Source organism: Pseudorca crassidens, chromosome 2 (genome assembly GCF_039906515.1).
Source record: "Pseudorca crassidens isolate mPseCra1 chromosome 2, mPseCra1.hap1, whole genome shotgun sequence".
NCBI lineage: Eukaryota > Metazoa > Chordata > Mammalia > Artiodactyla > Delphinidae > Pseudorca > Pseudorca crassidens.
In genome coordinates this window covers 73,976,171-73,999,028 of record NC_090297.1, presented here as the reverse complement: position 1 = coordinate 73,999,028, position 22,858 = coordinate 73,976,171, and the positions used below count along the sequence as shown (strand labels likewise).

At 37.4% G+C, this 22,858-nt stretch overlaps 1 protein-coding gene across 14 annotated transcripts in view; it reads left to right on the top strand.

The window, feature by feature from the left end:
* SSX2IP (SSX family member 2 interacting protein) overlaps window positions 1-22,858 on the top strand; it is a 41,240-nt gene that overhangs the window by 4,859 nt on the left and 13,523 nt on the right. For 5 of the 14 annotated variants that reach the window (XM_067726729.1, XM_067726728.1, XM_067726724.1 and 2 more), the window contains exons 2-9: window positions 11,615-11,746; window positions 12,339-12,508; window positions 12,980-13,192; window positions 14,114-14,224; window positions 15,816-15,951; window positions 18,527-18,602; window positions 18,672-18,861; window positions 21,955-22,105. In XM_067726729.1, the coding sequence (XP_067582830.1) occupies window positions 11,704-11,746; window positions 12,339-12,508; window positions 12,980-13,192; window positions 14,114-14,224; window positions 15,816-15,951; window positions 18,527-18,602; window positions 18,672-18,861; window positions 21,955-22,105 (1,090 nt within the window). In that variant the 5' untranslated portion in view covers window positions 11,615-11,703. Of the gene's footprint in view, window positions 1-9,521; window positions 9,611-11,614; window positions 11,747-12,338; window positions 12,509-12,979; window positions 13,193-14,113; window positions 14,225-15,815; window positions 15,952-18,526; window positions 18,603-18,671; window positions 18,862-21,954; window positions 22,106-22,858 lie in introns of those variants that run through there. The other 9 variants (XM_067726735.1, XM_067726733.1, XM_067726730.1 and 6 more) reach the window with 7 other exon arrangements.

Here is a 22,858-nt window from a genome sequence, read left to right as displayed (position 1 = left end):
TTTGGAAACATAATGTGGGAGGAGATTTCTAGAATAATATTGTTCTAAAAGAATTGAGTTTAATGAGTGGCTAGTAGATATTTGTAACCCGCCATTGCATATACACTCGGCCCTCCATATCCACAGATTCAACCAACCGTGGATTGAATTCAGTCATTTGAATTGAACCCAGATTGGTTGAACCCTTGGCTGTGAAACCTGTGGATAAGGAGGACTGACTGTATTCATTGTACTGTACTGTCATTTTATATAAGAGACTTGAGCCGCCTCAGATGTTGGTATTCACGGGGGCTCCTGAAACCAATCCTTTTTGGAAACTGAGGGATGACTGTATTTTTTACCTGAGAGTTCGTATTGTTTAGGTTATAAAGTAGTTTAGGTTATAGAGGACACAGTCTTGAGTTTGTCAGTCTTTTGCCAGTTGATTTTAGTCTGGTTGTTTGTGCTTCCTATCTAAAAGATGGTACCTTCAGCATGATTCTTTCTACAGGTGCCCTCGGAGAAATAGTGGGCTTGGTTCCAGACCACTACAGTTTTGTGAATATTGCAATAAAGTGAGTCACATGAATTTTTTGGTTTCCCAGTACATATAAAAGTTATGTTTACACTATATTATAGTCTGTTAAGTATGCAGTAGCATTATGGCTAAAAAACAATGTACATACCTTAATTAAAAAATAGTTTATGGCTAAAAAATGCTAACTATTATCTGAGTCTTCAGCGAATCCTAATCTTTTGCAGTAGTAACATCGAGGATCACTGACTGCAGTTCACCATACAAGTACAATAATAATGAAAAAGTTTGACATATTGTAGGAATTACCAAAATGTGGACAGAGACATGAAGTGAGCAAATACTGTTGTGAAAAGTGGTGCAGATAGACTTTTTTGTTGCAGAGTTGCCACAAACCTTCAGTTTGTAAACACAATATCTGCAAAGCACAGTAAAGCAAAGTACAGTAAAATGTGGTATGCTTGTATTCTGTAACCAAGTTTTAGAAATCTCCTCCTATGTAGGATCTAGCATGTAAAAGCAAGAAGGCTTTTTAGAAATCATCAATAAATACAGTCTATCATCATCTGTGTTATTTTATAATGAGGAGATGGGCTCAGAGAATTTATATCATTTGCTCCAGGCACTTAAAAAAAATTATTTATTTATTTATTTACTTATTTATTTCTGGCTGCATTGGGTCTTCATTGCTGCACATGGGCTTTCTCTAGTTTCTCTAGTTGCGGCGAGTGGGGGCTACTCTGTATTGTGGTGAGCGGGCTTCTAATTGTGGTGGCTTCTCTTGTTGCGGAGCTCAAGCTCTAGGCACACGGGCTTCAGTAGTTGTGGCATGTGGGCTCAGTAGTTGTGGCTCGCAGGCTCAGTAGTTGTGGTTTGGGGGCTCTAGAGCGCGGGCTCAGCAGTTGTGGCACACGGGCTTAGTTGCTCCATGGCACGTGGGATCTTCCTGGACCAGGGATCAACCCGTGTCCCCTGCATTGGCAGGCGGATTCTTAACCACTGTGCCACCAGGGAAGTCCCTCCAGGCACTTTTCGAGTATCAAGAGGAGGCCGGGGTTTGTTAGGCTTTGGAATCAAATACAGACATACCTCTTTTTATTATGCTTCACTTTATTCTGTTTTTTATAAATAGAAGGTTTTGGGCAACACTGTGTTGTCAGATGATGGTTAACATGTTTTAGCAGTGAAGTATTTTTTAAGTAAGGCATGTACATTGTTTTTTTCAGGCATAATGTTATTGTATATGTAATAAACTACAGTGTAATGTAAACATAACTTTTATATGCAGTGGGAAACCAAAAAATTTGTGTGACTTGCTCTATTGTGGTGATCTGGAACCAAACCACAGTATCTCCAAGGTATGGCTATACCTAATCTTTATTCTTACCTTGCAGGGAAAACAGCTGAGTTTTCCTTTCTGTCTTCCAGGTTTGCAACTGGGTAAGGTATCTAACCTCCCTGAGCTTCATGTTTTTCCATCAGTAAAGTAGTGTTATATCTACTCCTTCCTAGGGCTGTTGTAAGGGTGAGTGACGTGGCTGGTGAATACATCTGGCAGGTAGTAAAGGCTCAGAGCAGCAGTTCTTCTCTCCTACCAGCTTCACATAATTAGCTAGAACAGAAGTTCTTAATTCCCTGTCCTTGATTCTTGGCAAATCTGTGGATGGCTTCACGGATCCTCTGAAACTGTGGCCAAAACTGCCTGTTTTTGTACTTTTAAGTGGGAGGCTCAGAGGCTTTGAATTCTGTGACCCCAAACAACTTAACCTCTGGGTTGGCTGTAGTCAGGCCTAGAACCCCAGGGCTCTTGATGCCTGGCGACTGGGTAGAATTTAGAATTGCTTGAAATATTTAAGGAACTGTGTGTGTGTGATTTCATGGGACTTGAAAATTTGCATTTTTAACAAGTACTCAGGTGCTATTGTTGAGGCCTATAACCAGTGATTGAATTTGGGCTAAATCATTGAAAAAACTGTTACAGATACATGATTACATTATCACAGAACAGATTCATGAATTATGTTTAGTTTCTTTGTTATTTCCATTGCCTTTAGTAAATGTCATTACCTTCTACCTAATTTTGAGAATGAAATACCAATAAATGACAATTGTTTTTTAAATTTTATTTGGACTTCTTAGCTGACTTTCAACTTTACAAAGTTAGCTTAATGTGCTTTTTTTTTTTTTTTTTTTTCTTAATCCTCCTTTAAGAATGATTGCTGCAATTCCTACCTCTGCCCTGGAAGAATTTGAAGCCGGTATACTGTCTCTAAATTATCATGCTCTTGATTGATACATCTAATTGCCTTCCTGCTTCTCTAAGCTGGCATCACTCAAGACTCATTTGAAAGCCTTTCTAAGTCACAGCATGGCTAAAGTGTTGATTCTTGTCTGTCATAATATTACAGTAGAATACCTCACACTAATACATCATTGAACTTAGTTGACATTCATTCAGCAAACGTTGTTGGATTCCATACTGACAGTGGGTCAGTTATGATACCTCACACCAAAGCAGGGTACAGACAGTATGCTGACAGGCTTGCTGACCAGGAATGCAGCTTAGGTGGTGGGAGAGAAGTTTCATTACAGTTAGATCTGTACTACAGAGTTAATGCAAAGTGTTCTGGAAGCACAAAGAGAAGGGATGGCAGTTTGGGGAAAGCCTGGCAATTTGGGCTCTATATATTGACTAGATTTTTCAAAAAATTTTTTGAATTTCTGTAACATTTAATATTTTGTCTGCTTTTATACAGTTCACATTCCAGTTACTCAGTTGGAATAATACTACTGAATTATACTTTAGTCTCAAGGCGAGGTGGTAGAGAGGCAAGAACCTGTGTGTGTGTTGGATTTGAAAAAGCAGCTCACGTATTGTGTATTCCTTCCTCTCCTACAATAAAGATAGTAGGATGTGTAGTTAAATGTGCTGGACTCTTGTGGTTTGATTCTTGACTTTGTCATATTCTAGCTATGTGACCTTGGGCAAGAAAGCTCTCTGGACCTCAGTTTCCTCATCTGTAGTGGGGCGAAATGATTGAGTTATTGTGATATTGAATCAGTTAATACGTGTAAAATGCTTTAAATTTACTTGTTTCAAGTAAATCCTTTATGCTTAATTATTCTTAAAATTAGGTAGAATCTCATTTGATAAACGTGGTTGTGAAGACAGTGTGTGTACATTCTGCTATAAAAATGTGAAGAAAATTTTAATATAAATAGCTGTATTCAATTCTCATATTAGGTCCCATGAGAAATGTAAAAATCGTAATTAATAGAACTGCAGATTCTTTAAAGATCATGTAGCTCGACCTCCTGATTTTACAGATGTGGAAACTGAAAACCAAAGAAATCATGGCCTGCTCAAGGTTGCTCAGTGTATGATGGAAGTGGCTGTGGGAACCATGGTCCCTGGCTCTTGTCTGGGGCTCTTTCAGAGCCTCGTGCAGCTTCCCTGAGGTGGCAGTGCCCTGAAAAAATGAGTTTAATCGGAGAGCCAAGACCAAAACATGAAAACATGAGCAGGAAGAAGTCATTGTGTAATGAAATGCCGGATGGTGTGGCGTAGGCTCTAAGAACATAATGTCTCACTTCACCAGCTGCGCTCCTGAAGCAGAGAAACACACTTTAGTAGCTGCTTGAGTCACAGAAGTTGCTAGATTGAGAGCATTCTTTTTTGAAAAGAATGTTAATAGTTATAAATCAAAGTCAGCCTCCCTCTTCTTTCTTCCCACTGTGTTTAGGTTGTAACTGAGCTGGAGGCAGAGTCCGCCTTTGCCAGGCCAGCCAGTACTCTTGTATCTTCACTCTTTGCATCAGTGGGGGGGAAGCCTCCCTGATGGGCTGACTCCCCACAGACATGCTCTGACATGGCCAGGGTCAGTGTGAAGGCTGCAGCACCCTTGCCCACTCGTATGTGTGAACACAGGGCGGGGGCGGGCTAGGTGCTGGAAGTGTGATTGATCGATGGGGGGCGCGTTTATTATTTGTCTACACTGATATTTCCACTTTTAGAGGGCAGGGGTGCTACTGTTTGGGATGGAGGTGGCAGTGCATCCAAACACATTGTCTTAGTAACTGTGCCTGAATCCACTGCCTCTAAAAGTTTTACAAAATAATAAGTGCCCTAGAACATTCCAGCGGTATAAAGGTGTGCTGTAGAAGAAGTAAAAACGCTGGCCCAGCTCTCACTACGCCCGAACATCCCATTCCCCAGTAATGTCCTTGGGAACAGTTTGTAACCTTTCCACACCTTTCTCCTAAATATATTTAGACAGTTTGATTTAGCAAAAGGTGGTGATCAAACTATTCTTGTTTTTCATAACATTTTTTTTCACGCTATATGTGCAGGTCTGCTTCACTGAGATTGTATCCCTCAGCCCAAAGGGAAACGCATGAAATATTTTGCCGCAATTTGCGTCTTCACACTATTTTGTGCAGTCTTTGCCCAACTGGGAGATACGATCTCATGAGTGGTGGTAGGAGATACTGTTCCTGGGCCTCTCATCCATGAAGCAGCAGCACATGATAGTTAAGAGAATGGACTCTGGAGTGTGGGATGGGGAATATCCCCTGGCTCTGCCACTTGCCAGCTGTGTGACCTTGGGCAAATTATCTAACCTCTCTGTGCCTCAGTTACCTTATCTCTGAAAAGGAAATGATGTGATAACATGTAGGGTTGTTGTGAAGGTTGCCTTCACGAAGTATGTAAAGCATTTAGAACAGCACCTGGCACGTGTTTGTTAGATCAGCCCCCTAGGTATTCTGTACTTTGTTTTTCACCCCTTACTCCATTAAATACCTATAACCACCCTACAGAGTAGATAGTATCACCCTGTTTTCCAGGTGAGGAAACCAGCTCGGAGAGGATATGACCAGCTCGGTCAGGATACAACCTGTCCGACCCAGGCCTGTGAGGCTCACGTGGTTTGCGCTGTGCTCCCCAAACTGTAAATCCTCCTCAGAGCCACAAACTCAGCAAGGGGGCAGATGATTAAAGGGATACCAGATTTTCAGTTTCAGCCATTCAGATATAGATTAAAATTTAATTTATGAAGAAGAATTTATTTCTGTGGAAAAAAATCTGTACTATTATGCCACTCAGATGAAATCATTTGGATTTTAAATTTGTAAAAAGTAGGTTCTAAGAGGTTGAATTTAGTATTTATCTGTCCTGATATGCATAGACGAATGGTTTTGTATTAGATGGCAGAGGTATTTGTAATGGAATTGAAAGCTATAGTCTCCTTCGGAACAAAATTATAGTAGAAGGTGGTAATTTTTTAAGTAATCATAATGTATTTGGTTTTTGAGAATAATAACATCTATTAAAGTATGCAGAGAACTAAATTCTTAAGTTTTATGACTGAATTTGTAAGGACTAATGTTTAAAGACCAAGTTTTAACAATTTTATTTTCTTAACCCAACAGTTGGGTAACTCTAACTTTGTGAGAGTTTAGCAAAGACTTTAGTTGGTTATTTGTGAAAAATCCTGTGTAATATTTAGAAGTCCAGATGGTATCATGTTACTACCTTCCTGTATAATGAAAAAACTATTATTTTCTGATACTTGATTGAAGTTTGTTTTAGAATTCTGATTAGATAGGCAGTTGTGCCTGCTCAAGTTTGAACCTCAAGTGAACTTGAAAAGAACACTTAAAATAGTGTACTGTATGAGGGAAATTTTGTAATCAAGACATCACTTATGTTTCTGCCAAGCTCTCTTTCCGTGGGTAGAAGTGTTAGGAGAGATTTGGGGGATGATGAAGAGTAGTACTTTTCTCTACAGGACTCACATCTTGTGCATCTCTTCCATTGCTGTTTCATTTATCCACTTTTGCTTGCTGGAATGAATATGCTAATTTATCATCAGTTATTTACTTGGGTATTTGTTGATTATTCTATTAAGATGCGTGGCAGGTATAGAAATGGAGAATGTGACTAAAGAGTCTAACTAGGAAAGATGAGATGAACTAAGGAGGACCTAGAGAATAGAGTTTAATGGCCTGTGTGGAGGGGATGATGGTGGGTGAGCTGTGCTTTGAAGAAGCGTTAGTTTAGGGGCAGGTGAAAGAAGAAAGCACCTGTGGAGCACACAGGCTGGAGTGAGTGTGCCGTATGTGGGACTCAGTTCATTTTATAAACATCTGCTGAGCACTTGCTGTGTTTTAGGAACTGTTGAATACAAAGATGAATACATTCCCCACCCTGTAGAAGTTCATAAACTAGTTTGGGAGACATCCAGCTATAATAATATGGAGGGAGTTGTTGTAATGCTGCATGATATCATTGTCATATACCTGATGGGTTGCTTTTGTAGTGCATGGTATCATTTAGTCATGTTTCAGCAAGAAACATGTAATTATGGAAGGGACTCAGAAATGTAATATATATATGTAAATATATATAAAAACTTATGTTATCTATTGCTGCATAACAAATTACTCCAGAGTTTAGCAGCTTAAAACAACTGGCCTTTATCTCCCAATTTTTGTCCATTGGGAATCTGGGTGCCACTTAGCTGGATGCCTGTGGCTCAGGATCTCTCACTAGACTGCCTGTAGGTGTTGACCGAGACTGCAGGCATCTCAAGGCTTGACTGGGGAGGATCTACTTCCAGACTCACTCACCTCGCTCCTGGCCGGCCTCAGGTCCTCACTGGCTGCTGGCTGGAGACATTGGTTCCTTGCCACATCAGCCTTTCATGGGGCTGCTCACAACATGACAGCTGTGACAGCTTGCTTTCCCTGGAAAGAGGGATCTAAGATACAGCGAGTAAGAAATGACCCCAAATGGAAGGCATGCCCTTTTTATAACCTAATTTGGAAGTGAAATCCAGTCCCTTCTGCTTTATTCTGTTTGTTAGAAGCTAGTCACGAAATGCAGCCCACACTCAAGGAGCAGAATAACCTAAAGGTGTGTGCAGGAATAACTGGGGGCCATCCTAAAGGCTGCCTGCCCCAAAATTCTATAAGCAGTTAATATATATTGAGCAACCCTGGATCTTTGGGGTAGAAGTAAGAAGAAGAACCAGGCAAGGAACTTTTCTGTTGGAAAAAAAACATGTTTAATTAACCTGAATCACAAATGTTCTTGCTAAAGATCCGTAAGCTTAGTTTTGATGTTGTCTTAATATTTATTCTAGGAATAAATGGTAAAATGAGTTAATTCCACCCTCATTAAACTTTCTGTGGAAGTGATCTCATTTCTGGGAGTTGTTTTTATGCCTTTTTAAAGCAAAGTAATCATAAATGAGAAAAAAAGCTATTGTTTGTGGCATAGCAGAGAAGTTTACAAGTGTACCTCAATTTAAGTAGTAGGTAAGGTCCTTTAAGAATTGTGTGTTCTTAGTGGAATCATTTAGAATGAATTATAGGAACTCAGTCTTTTAAAGAACCTTGATGGAAATCTTTTATTATATTCTACTTTTAACATAGCTAGATTAATTGATTGTGTCTACGGTGTTGAAAGGTTGAATGGTAGAGAGAAAAGAAGCACAGGTTTGAAGACTGCGACTTGTGTCCAGGCTTCACAACCAATTAGAAGTGTGACCTCAGGCAATCCTGTTGACTTCCCTGAGCTCAAGTTTACTGTCTGTAATATAAATACATATGAAAGAAAATACTTTGACATGAAGAGTGATAGATTTTTTTTTTTTGAAACTTACTAAAATCTTCATTTTCTTTCAGAAACAGTATAATTATGTTTAAATGTCACACTGCTTCCCAATTTTCTGTCAGGATCCTAACCTAGAAAATGCTACTCGGTAATTCTTAAGTTCAGCATAATCATTTTACTCAGAAAAGACGAGAGTACCCTTGCTTGTTTTACACTCAAGTATGTGACGTTGTACTTGGGGCCTACAGCAACATAGAGGCATGCCAAAGTAGTTCTTCAGAAATAGTGAGATAACATTTTTACTGAAGTAATTGCAATTTTACTGAAATTAGTACAATTTTCTGTTACGAAGATTTACTGGAATGTACTTGAGAGAAATACTTGGAACAGGGAAGTTTATTATATGCTTATATACATGTTTTCCACCAGGAGGGAACAAAACTGTGTCTTTCTGATATGTCGAATAGGAGATAAAATTCTTACTTATGGATTACTTTATAGATTTTTTTTCTTTAATTTATTTCAAGATTGTTCCCCTTCAATCTTGGATGAATGAAATGACTTTTACAAGTTGTTTAAATGCTTTAATCTTCAGGTTTCGCTCATAAAGTTCACTCATTGTTTTGGGAATTTGGGCAGCTACTCTAATTAATGGTATATAGAGAGAATTGGGGGTTACAGATTACTTGAACCAAAGCACAATTAACTGTTAACTGTTTTCCTTTCTTCTTCTGTGATGAACCTATAGTAACAGTGCTAGCATAACCAACCTTGTTTTTTACATGACTTGTTGTGGATAATCATGTCCACTATATAATGGTTTGCTATGACCTGATTAATATGTAATAATAATAATTTTTATATAAAATATGGAACTTAATTCCGTGTTCCAGCACCAAGCTTTAATGGAGTCCTCCATGGCTGCTTTTAAAGCTTTCAAGTTGAAAGGGACTTGGGATGGTATTAGATTTATGCAAAGCAGAGATACTTCTGTTATCTTTCTTATTTTGCTTTTGAAATTAATATTGACTTATTTTAATATAATAGTTTGTAACCTTCATCAATGAAATTTTAGCTATAATTGAGCTAGAATAGAATACTTTGCTTAAATGAGTCTCTTGGTTTGGGGATGCATATTGATGAGTCTTAAGTCTCTGTTCTTAGAAAGACTGGTTGGGTGACTTTTCTTTTATCACAAGCCTCATTGTGTGTAATTTGGTGCCTCATTGAACAGAGGAGGATACATAGAAACTTTTTAAATGGTGTGAAATTATATACTCTTCCTAAGTTTTGTTTCATAGCACTTCAGAATGGAGTTTTGGTTTTCACTTTGAGCATTTAACTAGACCTGAATATTTTGCAAGATTTTTTTGTTTTTGTTTTTTACAGGACAGGGAACAACTTACTGGTGAAACCTGGAGACGCTGGAGAACTAAATTCACAGACTGAGAGTAACTGACTTAAATTACAGTTTTAAAGTATGGATATGTCGTAGACACATACTGTGTTTAATAATCTTTCTGTATGAGGAGAAAAGGCACTTAGGCACACTGTTGTATTTTCTAGTGATGTCTGTCTCAGGTCTTCTAAGGATTTATGTTCAATCCTTATTAAGAGCAACAATGCATTTTGTTACAGGTTTTAGAATCCTGTCATTTATACCAAACCGTCAGATCTGTGTCTAAGTGATGATGATAACAACTGATATTAATTACGTGTGTCCCATATGCCAGGCAGTGTGTTAAATACTTTATGTGCATTATCTCGCTTAATCTTTAGGGGATAATGGCAACTTACCAGTGAGGAAGCGAGGGCTTGGAGAGGTTAAGTAACTTACCCAAAGCAGAGCCGGGTTAGAATAGTTGGATTTATTGTCCCTTGGGTCCTGTTTTGCTTATAGCTAATATCTCTGAAAACCAAAAGTAAGATCATTTGTCTTTCTGGATGCAGATTCAACCTTCATCCTGCTCTTCCTGTTGCTGAAGGTACCCATTTAAGGTCACTGGGAAGTGCCACAGAGTTCAAGGTGCTCTTCTCAAGGCACATGAGTAGCAAAATAGCAAAAGATCAGTGCCAAACTAGATAACCTTCTGTGGGTATGTGTGTGTGACATCATAATGTATTATATGACACACACAATCATTTGCACGAGTATATATTTTATGTTGCTATGTAATCTAGGAATTATTTGTCATCTCTCTTTTGTCCTTGTTTCAATCCATCTGCAAGTCCTGAAGGTTCTATCTCCAGGACACATCCCTAATTTATCTATGTGTCTCTGCTTCCACTGTCGGAGACGTAGTGCAACACTGGTCTTCTTGCCCGAACAAGAAGTTGCAGTCGCCTGATTTCGTCAGCGCCCACTATTGCCCACCCATAATCTCACAGGGTAGATAGAGTGGCCGTAATGATCTTTTTTAAAGCCTAAAAAGAGATCACGTTGCTTTCCTGCCTAAACTGCTTTAAGAGCTTTTCATTGCAATTTAGAGAAAATCCAGCTTTATACATCTATTCTTGCTTACTGTGCTTCAGGCATCCTGGCCACTTGTATATTTTTAATATGTACCAAGTTCTTTCCATCTTGGGTTTTTATACATGCTGTTTCCTCCACCTGGACTCCTCTGGTCATTGACCATCTTTTAGTTGATTCCGTATCATTTAGTTCTCAGTTCAAATATCAGCATCTCTACGCAGCCTTCCTTGACGGATCTAGATACCCCCCCACCCTAATACTCTCGTTACTGTGTTGTATTTTCTTTATTGTCATCACTCTGAGTGTGATGTTACTGTAACTTATTGCTTACTTCTTACCTGTTTCTTCCCTACCTGAATGTGGACTTCCTGAGAGCAGGGCTTAAGTAGGGTTTAAGAAGCCCTGAGAGCAGGGCTTCTCCTATGCCTAGAAAAGCGGTAAACTCAAGATTTTTCCTAGTATTCATTTCACTACGTCTATGCCAACACTAGGATTGTAATTAAAAGTTTTGTTAGTATAGTTAGCACTATAGGTTCATCACAGAAGAAGAAAGGAAAACAGTTAACAGTTAATTGTGCTTTGGTTCAAGTAATGTGATGAACCTATAGTTAGTAAAAACAACAAAAAATGGGAATGCTGGCCAAGAAATTTTTCATCTTTTCATCTACGTAAGTAGGAATTGTACTTTAAAGGGTATGGTTTGCAAAGATTTATTAGTTAGTACAATTCTGTACCTTATATTGTGAGTCAGATCATGTACCGTGTACTTTGTGTATGAAGTAATGCGAATACCTTAGTATAACTCGAGAAGCCATTTACCTCGATTCTTGCACACACACACACGATTATTATTGTTAAGCTCTACCATGTTCTGTATGAGAGTACAGGAGAGTAAATAATGCAGAATCCATCTGTTTTGAAGTACATACAACTAATTCTTACATATTGGCTTTATATTTGCGTTCATATTTTTAATTAGATGCTGTTATTCTGTGATTTGTTTCCTAAGGAGATGCCTACATAGAAGAGTGACAGCAGCTGGGCTGAATGTTTCACTGCTGAACTGGTTCCTCAGGTATCCTGGCTCTGGCGATTGCTATGGGAGATTGGATGACTGTTACAGATCCAGGTCTGTCTTCAGGTAACTGAGTTTAGAATAGTTGTAAGCAAAGGCAGTAATTATAAAGGTTAATTTTCAATGACACTGTAATTACCAAAAATATTGAAGATGTAACTAGAGAGAGACATAAATAGTTGTAAAATATATAATTTTCATCTTCAGTAAAATTATCACGGAGAGCTAAGTATTGTGCCTAATCAGTGGGGTTAAGTGCTTTGGCTGACTAGTTGATTACTTGAGGAGGAGACTTTTCTGCATTTGAAATAAATTCATTGGCTACTCCAGTACATTTCTCTGATTTATTCCTTTAATCACATAAACTTTGAGTGCATAGACAAGTGGGTTTTATCTATCAGTTTTATAAATCTAAAGTATTGTAAATTAAGATAGTATATTGTAGCTTAACATGCCTTTTCTAGGAGCACCACTTTATTAGTTGTATCTTTTTGGAAAAAATTATATAGTTTTCATACAAAAACCAGCTTTGTCCTAATTTGAAAAAACTTAAAAATATTTCTATAATTCAAAATCTTTGGTAATGGAGATTATGTTGTTAGCTTTGCATGCATTTTTACAAATTATTTACATAAATGCCTTTTACTGATTCTTTCAGAAAGCAAATATATCTCTCAATATACCTCAGAAACAAAGATGTCTCCATCAAGTTTATACTCACAGCAAGTGCTATGCTCTTCAATACCTTTATCAAAAAATGTGCACAGTTTTTTTAGTGCCTTCTGCACAGAAGAGAATATTGAACAAAGTATTTCATATCTTGATCAGGTAACATGTTTTGTTTTTGTAAGAAGCAATAAATAACATAAGTCATGTTATATAATAGAACATATCAAAGGTATGAGAAAAACTTGTCAAGCACAAGTATGTTACATATTGGCCCGGGACTTATATTAGATTTGCAGAGAACCTTGGTGACCATCTAGTCTAGATACACGAGGTAAACTTTTTTGTCTGTCTGGATCAGGTTGGATCCCCCATCACCCCAGGGGCTCCTCCACGGGGAGTCTTACCCTTATTTTACTGATGCAGAAACCTAAGTGCCTTCTCCAGATCACAGGCGATCGTAGAGCAGAGGCTAAAAGAGCGCAGTTCTCTTAGTTCTTTGTCCTTTGGCATAGGTGCTACTTTCTTAACTATTCTCAGGATAGTTTTCTTTCTCAGAAAAGATTTCTGTCTTTTGTTTATTTATTAAGTTGTCCGGTAACCAACTTTTAGGAAAACATTTTCTCCTACTAGGAATTGACTACTTTCGGTTTTCCTTCATTATATGAAGAATCCAAAGGTAAAGAGACAAAGAGAGAATTAAATATAGTTGCTGTTTTAAATTGTATGAATGAGCTACTTGTACTTCAGCGGAAGAACCTTCTAGCTCAGGAAAATGTGGAAACACAGAATCTGAAACTGGGAAGCGATATGGACCATCTGCAGAACTGCTATGCAAAACTTAAGGTAGAAATTACATCTCAATCTGTATTTCAATGCCATTGTTATGTAGTTTGAAACTATAAATTTTCATTGGATTTATTTAGCAAACACATTTTAGGGTTTGTTTTTTTTTAAGTTTTAGGATTTTTTTAAACTGGAAAGTAAAACTGAATGTAATTTGTACAAATCAGTTGTGCTGCTTCCTAATACTCTCTATATCGAAGGCGATGATTTTATGAACTGTTTAGTGTCTTGCTGAAACTGTAGAAAGTTAGATTAGGAAGTACTTAATATCTGAGGAAAATAAAATAAGGATTCTCCCACCCTATCCAGTCTTGCTTAATAAAGTAGATGCTTAACTTAAAATAGTCTTATTGTGAGAGATTACATCGATTTGATTGCATCAAATTTCAAGAATATTCTTGAGAGCATCTGTGCCCTCTAGGAAAAATCTTGAGTTTACCGCTTGCAAGGCAGAACTGGCGTCATGCCGTAGTCCCACCCTTTTTGACCTGAAGTGTTCTACTTTGCTTGGTCACCTGTCTTCTTCATACTTAGCTCCAAATCATTTTTGGCTCTTTCTCAGAGTGTGCCGTAGAAGTGTTAAAAAGTATTAAAACAGAAATTATGAAAATGTTCAGTGGCAACATCACTGGAATAGGTAAAGAGTCTTTCAAGGGATCCGCTTTGAAGGTCTTTTGTATACACATTAAAAATCGGTATTTAAATTAAATAAAATTTGATATTCAAATTTAGGTAAATTTTGTAACACTATAGTATCAAGCTTTATAGTAATTGTTTTAAATAAACATTTTGTGTGGTGCTAAACTTCAATTTTAGGTAACAAACCCTAGTTTATGTAACTTGTTTTTACTAATCTTTTAAGGATTCAGTTGCTCTGAATCCTATGTTAATTTTAGTCAAAATTGCATATGAATGTTTTAGGAGCAGCTGGAAACCTCCAGGAGAGAAATGATTGGTCTTCAGGAAAGAGACAGACAGTTACAGTGCAAGAACAGGAATTTGCATCAGCTACTGAAAAATGAGAAAGATGAGGTGAGTTGTCAGTTATTGCAGATAGAGTTTAAGTGAATTTTTTTTTTTTCTTTTGGAATTTGAGGTGACCATAATGGTCACGACTTTAAAACAAGAAAGAACCATTTGTTCACCCTGTGTCACACTGGCCTGGAGGAACTGTGTGTATAGTGTCATATCACATTTAACTGAGAGGCCAGGAGCCCTCCCCACCACCCTCTCCCCCAGGCGCATCCATTTGCCCTAGTAGGTTAGTCCAGAGCTCGTGACATCCCAGTGTCCTATACCATCTGTCGTGGACTCACAAGCACTGTTAACTTTTTGTCAGACACAAGGGCGCTTTAAATGCAGATCTTTTATTCTCTGCTATACCTTTACTTATATCTGGAACGCCTCTTCTTGCAGTGTCTTAAATGTCAACATTGTTCATCCAGTCAGGCAATTACTTGACTAAATGGACACTCAAGTTACTGTTTAAAAAAAGCAGTTCAGTTTAAAAATCTCATTTTTAGGCTGAAGACATCATAATTCTAATCTCATTTTTGCTTTATTGATTACTTAGTATTTGGACCTATAGAGTTAATGCATTTGAAATTATCTTTCAATTTATGTAAGAAGAAATCATTATGTTTTTATTGCTCTGCAGTTTGATTTCTGACCACGTGATAACTATAAAACCATAACATTTTCAGTGTTGTATATGTTGCTCACTATAATTAAAGACTTCTAAGGGAGAGTATTTCTTTAAGGACCTTGTAGTGATTTAGACAGATTTGTTTTACCATATTTGATTATTTAGTAGTATATTTAGTAAGTGGGTAAGAAGTATCTTAACTAAACCACAAGGTTACTTATACTTTTCCTTGAGTTATTTCACAGAAAATTTTGACTTAATCTGTTGATTATACTTGAAATGTTTTGACTATAGTTCTTCCTCAGTGAGGATTAAGTTGAACACGATCATCTCTAGCAGAGATAAAGAATGTCAGTATAGAACTTACTTCCTTTCCAGGGCTGCATGAGAAATCTTAGTAGATATAAACATTGACCAGTAGTGCTTGGCATATAATATGTACTCAGCAAATGTCTGAACTGGATTCTCTCTGCTGTTTGTCTCACTCTAATTTGAGAACTGTTTTTGATCAGAGAAAAATGAACCTGTTTATCTGCTGCCAAGTGTCATGACTAATTGGCCTTGTCACAGATTGATAAAGGATAAAGTGATTCAAGTCATTAGTAAAAGGAAGTCATTACAAATGATCAGATGAAATCTGCTTGCTTCAAATGAAGTTTTAATCACATTAATACTTCCATAAGAGTTTGTGGTTTCTAAATGATCAGAATCTGTATGTAGCGTGAAAGGTGTAGACGATAATTTAGAGAGCAGCTCTGGAAATTTCATAGTTAAAACATAAAAACTTTATGTGCTTCATTTAATGATATTTTAAAGAGTGATTTCCAGTGGTTACAGAGAAGGAGGAATAATCCTAGAATTCTTAAACTATTATATGAGGAGCTGAATTCTAGGCTTCTTTTCTCTACTGAATTTGTAAATTTTAACGGGGTTTACTAGTCCTAAAGGGACTCACTTAATAGAAAATGCTTTTTTTAGGTGCAGAAATTACAAAACATTATTGCAAGTCGAGCTACTCAATATAATCATGATATGAAGAGAAAAGAGCGTGAATATAATAAACTAAAGGAACGTCTACATCAACTTGTTATGAACAAGAAGGATAAAAAAATAGGTAAGGAGCAGCTGGCTAAGATAAAGCAAAGGGAACAAATAAGCTAGTATTACACTAAGAAACAAATGTAGAGGGATTGAGCTCAATAATTCATGAAGTGTCCTTTTCATGCTTTATACAATTGATTTTAGATGGTATATATCCATGTAAACTAGAAATTGAGACAACTGGTTAGTTGAAAAATAGTAATTTTGCTTTGCTCCATTAGTTGCATATAAGAATTGCATATATATTTGTTAACATGACAGATGTAGGATTAATCCACAGAGAAAAGCTAATCCAGAGGACACTCTAACCTTTCATAGCAAAGAACTGATTATATTAAAAATCAGGATCAGTTTCTGAGTACCAAAATTGTGATTTTTGAGTTAACTTCATAAAATGGTTCATCAGGCCAAATCATTCATGTCAGTTTGAGTTCTTTTAAATTAGTTTAGCTGTGCATTTTTTTTTTTTTTTTTTTTTTTTTTTTTGCGGTACGCGGGCCTCTCACTGTTGTGGGCCTCTCCCATTGCGGAGCACAGGCTCCGGACGTGCAGGCTCAGCGGCCATGGCTCACGGGCCCAGCTGCTCTGCGGCATGTGGGATCTTCCTGGACCAGGGCATGAACCCGTGTCCCCTGCATCGGCAGGCGGACTCTCAACCACTGCGCCACCAGGGAAGCCCTAGCTGTGCATTTTTGAAGTGCAGCCGACTGGGAAAGTTTTGTTTGTTAAAGTATACTTTTTTTCTATTATTCTTTTGAAACTTAATTTACAACTTATTTCATTCAAGTTTGTGCATAATTCCAAGTAAATAGTATAGATTAAAAAGTAGAACTACACTGTTCAGCCATAGAAAAGAACGAAATAATGCCATTTGCAGCAACATGAATGCAACTAGAGATTATCATACTAAGTGAAGTAAGTCAAAGGAGAAATACAAATACCATATGATATCACTTATATGTGGAATCTAAAATATGGCACAAATGAACCTATCTACAAAACAGAAACAGACTCACAGACATAGAGAACAGACTTATGGTTGCCATGGGGGAGGGGAGGAAGGAGGAGGGGTGGACTGGGAGTTTGGGGTTAATAGATGCAAACTATTACATTTAGAATGGATAAACAACAAGGTCCTACTGTATGGCAAAGGGAACTATATCCAATCTCCTGGGATAAACCATAGTGGGAAAGAATATAAATAAAGAATGTATATATGTGTAATAACTGAGTCATTTAGCTGTACAGTAGAAACTAGCACAACACTGTAAATTAACTGTAATTCAATAAAAAAAAATAGAACTACACACACACAAAAGTAGAGCTGCACAGATAAAGTGTTGCTGGCCTGCCAAGATTCAGGGAACAGGAAATATGTGCATTGATTTATTGAAGAGTGGTTTCCAAGTGGGCTACAGGCTGTCATCTAACCTACATTATACATTATTCTGAACTTGGACTTGCATACAACAGCTGATGAGCAGATGTTTCAAGCTGTCACATGGTGGGCTAAGCCTGTTACCAGCAAGCAGTTCAGTGTTCACTGTGTCACTGTCATTCTGTACAGCAGCGCTGTTGCAGTTTTTTGAACATTTTATTTTAAAATTATTGAAAAATTTAAGTGTGATAAGTAGCAGTTAAGACAAGATTAGAAATCTAAGTATTCTGAGATTATAAATCTTAAACTTGGACACATTGGTTTTTAAGATTGGTTAACCTTGTGTTCATTCATAAAGGGAATAGCAAAATTAAAGAGCAGGATGAAATGCTAGAAGTATAAAATGTAACAGTTAGAGAAGTTTATTAAATACTTAACCCTATAGCAGAGCCCTTATATTATGGTCGTCTGGCTCTTTTCCTGGTCCAGACCCAACTGGAAGTGACAGTTCTGTAATGATTTTTATCAGCTCTAAAATTTTAATAACTTATTCTCATCTTTTTTCCTTCTTATGCCAACTGCTTTCATCTCTACCTGGGGCAGAAGAGACATTAATACTGTCAGGAGCCTTGTCTCCTTTGATGATGAGGATGATCCTCAGGTGGTCATGATACAGGGCATGGCAAACTTTTTCTGTAGTGATCCAAATAGTAAATATTTTGAGGTTTGTGGGTTCTGTGGTCTTTTGTCACTCTGCCACTGTAGTGCAAAAGTAGCTATAGAAAAGAGATGAACAAATGGTGTGGCTATGTTCTAATAAAACTTTATTTACAAAATCAGGCAGCTGCCCACAGGCCATAGTTTACTAACCCCGATGATAAAATTAATAATGATAATTAAATGAACACTTATTAAGTGCTTACTGTGTTAAGTACTTTAACATTTCTTTCACTCTTCACAACTCTTTGATAGATACTTTCATTATTCCCACCCAATTGATGAAGAAACAGGCTTAGCAGTTAAGTAACTTGCCAGGATCTCAGGCTTATGAGTGATGGAACTGGAACTTAAAAATCTGGGCTGTTTGAGCCTAAATCCTAATTTGTATACCAGTTGACTTACGTCCCTAACGCATGTAGACCATTGGGGTTTTAAACACTTAAACTTGTATGGTAAGAATTGGTTTTGTTCTGTGTGTTCATGTTTGTAGCTATGGAAGTTTTAAATTACGTGGGGAGAGCAGATGGAAAAAGAGGCTCCTGGAGGACGGGTAAAACTGAAGCCAGGTAAGGCACGAATGAAACTGACACATTTAATCAGACTTCCCTTTCTATACTGCATTTTCATACTGACAGTTTCTTTCTCAGGAACGAAGATGAAATGTATAAAATTCTCTTGAATGATTATGAATATCGTCAGAAACAAATCCTAATGGAAAATGCTGAACTTAAGAAGGTTCTTCAGCAAATGAAAAAGGAAATGATTTCTCTTCTTTCTCCCCAAAAGCAGAAACCTAGAGAAAGAGCAGATGATAGTACAGGAACTGTAAGTGGCTCTTTCCTCTCTAATACAGTCTTCAGATCGCTGATTAGAACAATTAAAACAGTAGATAGAGATTCTCAATGGGGACGCTGTTGATATTTTGCGCAGGACACTCACTGCTCTGCTACCCCCAGTCACTCTGACAACCAAAGAAATGTCCCTGTAAGTTTCCAGACATGCCCTAGGAAATGATGGAGGTGATTTTTCTGGGGACTTAATCTGTGCCAAGCACCATGAAAAGCACTTTATAAGCATTGTCTCATTTTAGTCTTATAATAATTGATGCTTTGGGTACTATGATTATCCCTATTTTATAGGTGAGGAAATTGAGGCACAAAACCTATCTCAGTATCACGCATGACAGAACTAGGATTTGAATCCAAGTCTGTCTCACTCCAGAGCTCATGCTTTTAACCACTGTGCCAAATATCCTTTAAGTAGCTTAAATGTTGAGTAACTTTAGCAGGCTCTACTTTTCAGAGAGTGAAACTTTTATTAACTTTGGGAACCAAAGTCCATAAATTTAGTCCATAAATTTATTTAGTCCATAAATTTATTGAATGTTCGTTATGTGTTCTAGTCCCTGGAGAGAAAAAGCTGAGAAGATTTTGACTGTTTCCTTTGCCTTAGTTCAGGCTGCTAAAGCAAAGTACCATAGACTGGTTGGCTTATAAACAAACAAAAATTTATTTCTCGCAATTCTGGAGGCAATCAGGATGCCAGCAGGGTTGGTGTCTGTGAGGGTCCTTTTCATGGTCGGATTGCTGACTTCTTTCATCCTCACATGGTGGGAAAAGGTGAGAGAGCTCACTGGGGCCCCATTTATGAGGGCTTCACCCTCATGACCTAATCACTTCCCTAAGATCACCCACCTCCGAATGCCATCACATTGGAGGTTAGGATTTCAACATAAGAATTCTGAGAGAACACAAACATTCAGACCATTGCATCCCACAGGAACCTTTTTTGAGAGAGACAGGCATATAGAGAAGTAATTATTATACACATTAACAGCTATAATAGGGTGGTACAGTGTGTAAAATAAAACAATTATGGCAATCAAGAAAGGTATCACAGGGGAAGTCACATTTGAATTGGCCCTTAGTAGGTGTTTTTTGAGGTAGAAAGCCTGGGGAAGTCATTTGATGAGGGCATAACATGTAGAGGTCAGAAAAAAAAGTCATGTAATGGTGAAAATGTTTTTAAACTTAGTTCTTTACATATAAATTTAAATTCTGGACTCAAGCAAGTTCACATTAGTAACTAAAACCTGAAAATAACAATGTTGATGAAGAGTAGTAATTACCAGTAAGTCACCAAACATGTTTTATTAACCTATATTTGAGGATTATTTTGTGGTTTCACAAATCAGTCCAACTGATAAGCTCATCTCCTTTTTTTTTCTTCTTTAAAAAAAAAACCTGAATGTTCTTTTTAGACTCTCCAATTTGGGGTCTGCTTGACATATCTTATATTCAGTTAACTAACCTTTTCTCTCAAAGTCTATCACTTTGGGTCAGTTCTTAACACTCACTAATACCTTGCCAGGGTTAGCATTGTTTCTGTAACTCCTGTGGTTTCTTCAGTTTTGGACCCAACCTTTACTAATGTCTCATTACCAGCTTTTAGTCAGCAAAAGTAGGTAGTAAATCAAGGCGATCTTTTTCAGATGATAGTATCCTGTATAATTTCTCATAATTCAAGTGTTGAAGTTTGGAGAAACAATAATATCTTAAGTGTATTTTCTGTTTTTTAAAAGATCCTTTTTTTCTAGATACATTATCTCTTAAAATTTAAGTAATTCACCCATTCCTTACTTGTAAGGAAAGATTTGGGCCCATTATAGCAAGAAGGGTAAGACATAACCTTGGAATGCCTAGGTAGCATCCAAATTTTCATTTATTATTTTGCTTAATAGTAGCCAAAATATATACCCAAAATTCACGTTAAATGCATTTTTAATTTTTTTGTGGTTTTAGAGTTTCACTCAATCTGGCAGTTATTAATGTGCAGCAGTTAATTTTAATAATGAATTTGTAGTATTCTGGTATGCCTTGAAATGTATAGCAGAGAAGGTGTAGCTCCTTGGAAGAATTACTGGCAGGTAGCGCCAGAGTGTTGATTGGCAAGAACCAGAGTCACAAGGAGCCACACCCTGGGTTTTTCCCCACTTACGCCCCCTGGGAGACCTAGACCTCTACCAACCCATTGCTGACCTCAGACTATTGGTACAGTTCTTCAGACTCAGTCACTCCCTCACTCCTGCTGCATCTATCAGTACATGTGGGAACAGTCTAATCAGCCCTTCTTTCTTTTCATCGTCTCTTCTTTTTTTTTTCCCCCCAGCAAGATATATTGTTCAAATTAGTTAAGTATATGTATCTACTATCCTGGATATTAATAACAAATTAGGACCATTTTATGTAGATGCAGGTTATTATGACTAAATGTATTATGAATACATTTTGTATTGCTTCCCTATGTTCTTTATCCTGCTTTTGACTTTATTTGATCATATCAGTAAAGGTTGCTACATTTTCCTGTGATTTAATCTGAAAATGCATGTAAATAGAGTACAGAGAAAAATATCTCCAGTTTTATAAAAAAAAATTATATGAGAAAAATAGGATTAACAGTTGCTTTTACTTTGGAGATTATTTCACAGGTTTATTTGTCAAAGCAACCAAAAATTGGAGGCAAGTTGGACTGGAGCTGTGTGACACCAGGAAAGTTAGTCTGCTTCTCTAAGCTTCAGTTTCCCCACGTGGTAACATGATTTGAGGACTAATTAACATGTGAAAGCACCTAATAGCATGAGGCAGGTTCCTCTTCCTTACACAGTTCCATGACTTTTGACACTAACTATGTTGGGCTTCAAATTCAGCTTTGAAGAGACCTGAGTTGGGGAATTTCTATCTTCAGTATTAATTGCTTTTTCTCAAGACATTTATGTTAAGGACTGGGTCATTTATGCTTCAGATACAGCACAGAAATGATTTTGATATGTGTCTCTGACCCAGTCTGATGACTACTGCCTGAGTGTCTAAAGCCATTTTAAGATTCTGGTCTTTCCCTCTCATCTCTGGCCACTTGCAGGTTATCTCTGATATTGAAGAAGATGCTGGGGAACTGAGTAGAGAGAGTACGTGGGACCTTTCCTGTGAAACTGTGAGAGAGCAGCTTACCAACAGCATCAGAAAACAGTGGAGAATTTTGAAAAGTCATGTAGAAAAACTTGATAACCAAGGTAAGTACTGCCTGACTACAGGTAGATTGAGCTGTGACACTCAGTAAGCTGACTTCAGTCAGTCACCTAGAAAGGCAATACGGGCTCAGACTGAAGTCCTTAGCTCAGTCTGGTGGTTTGAAAAGCAAGACTCTGCCTACTTCCAGACATGCGGTTTGAACCTCACTGAGAAAAAATGCTTTGCTCTCAGAGTGAATGTCTCTGAAAAAAGGACATCATATGTCCATCTGCTCTGAGTGCAGAAGACAGTTGAATAAAGTGAACTGAGTCTCTTACTGTATCATGGAAATCGGGAAAATATTAATCATAATATAGTATAAATATGAACCTTTTGCTTATTATTCCTAGATACTTGCCTATTCCTAGGTTGCTAATAATTCATTTCTAAATTATTTTCAAAATAATAGACACTTGTTGCAAAGTATCAATTAGGAAGTGTTGGTTTGGCCAAAAAGTTCGTTCGGTTCACGAATACCTTGTTCAGTAAAGTTCTTGGGTCACTTGTAGACATGTGGATGGACCTAGAGACTGTCATACAGAGTGAAGTAAGTCAGAAAGAGAAAAATATTGTATATTAACTCATATATGTGGAATCTAGAAAAATGGTACAGATGAACTGGTTTGCAAGGCAGAAACATAGAGACACAGATGTAGAGAACAAACATATGGACACCAAGCGGGGAAAGCAGGGTGCGGACAATGGTGGTGGAATGAATTGGGAGATTGGGATTGACTGTATACACTGATATGTAT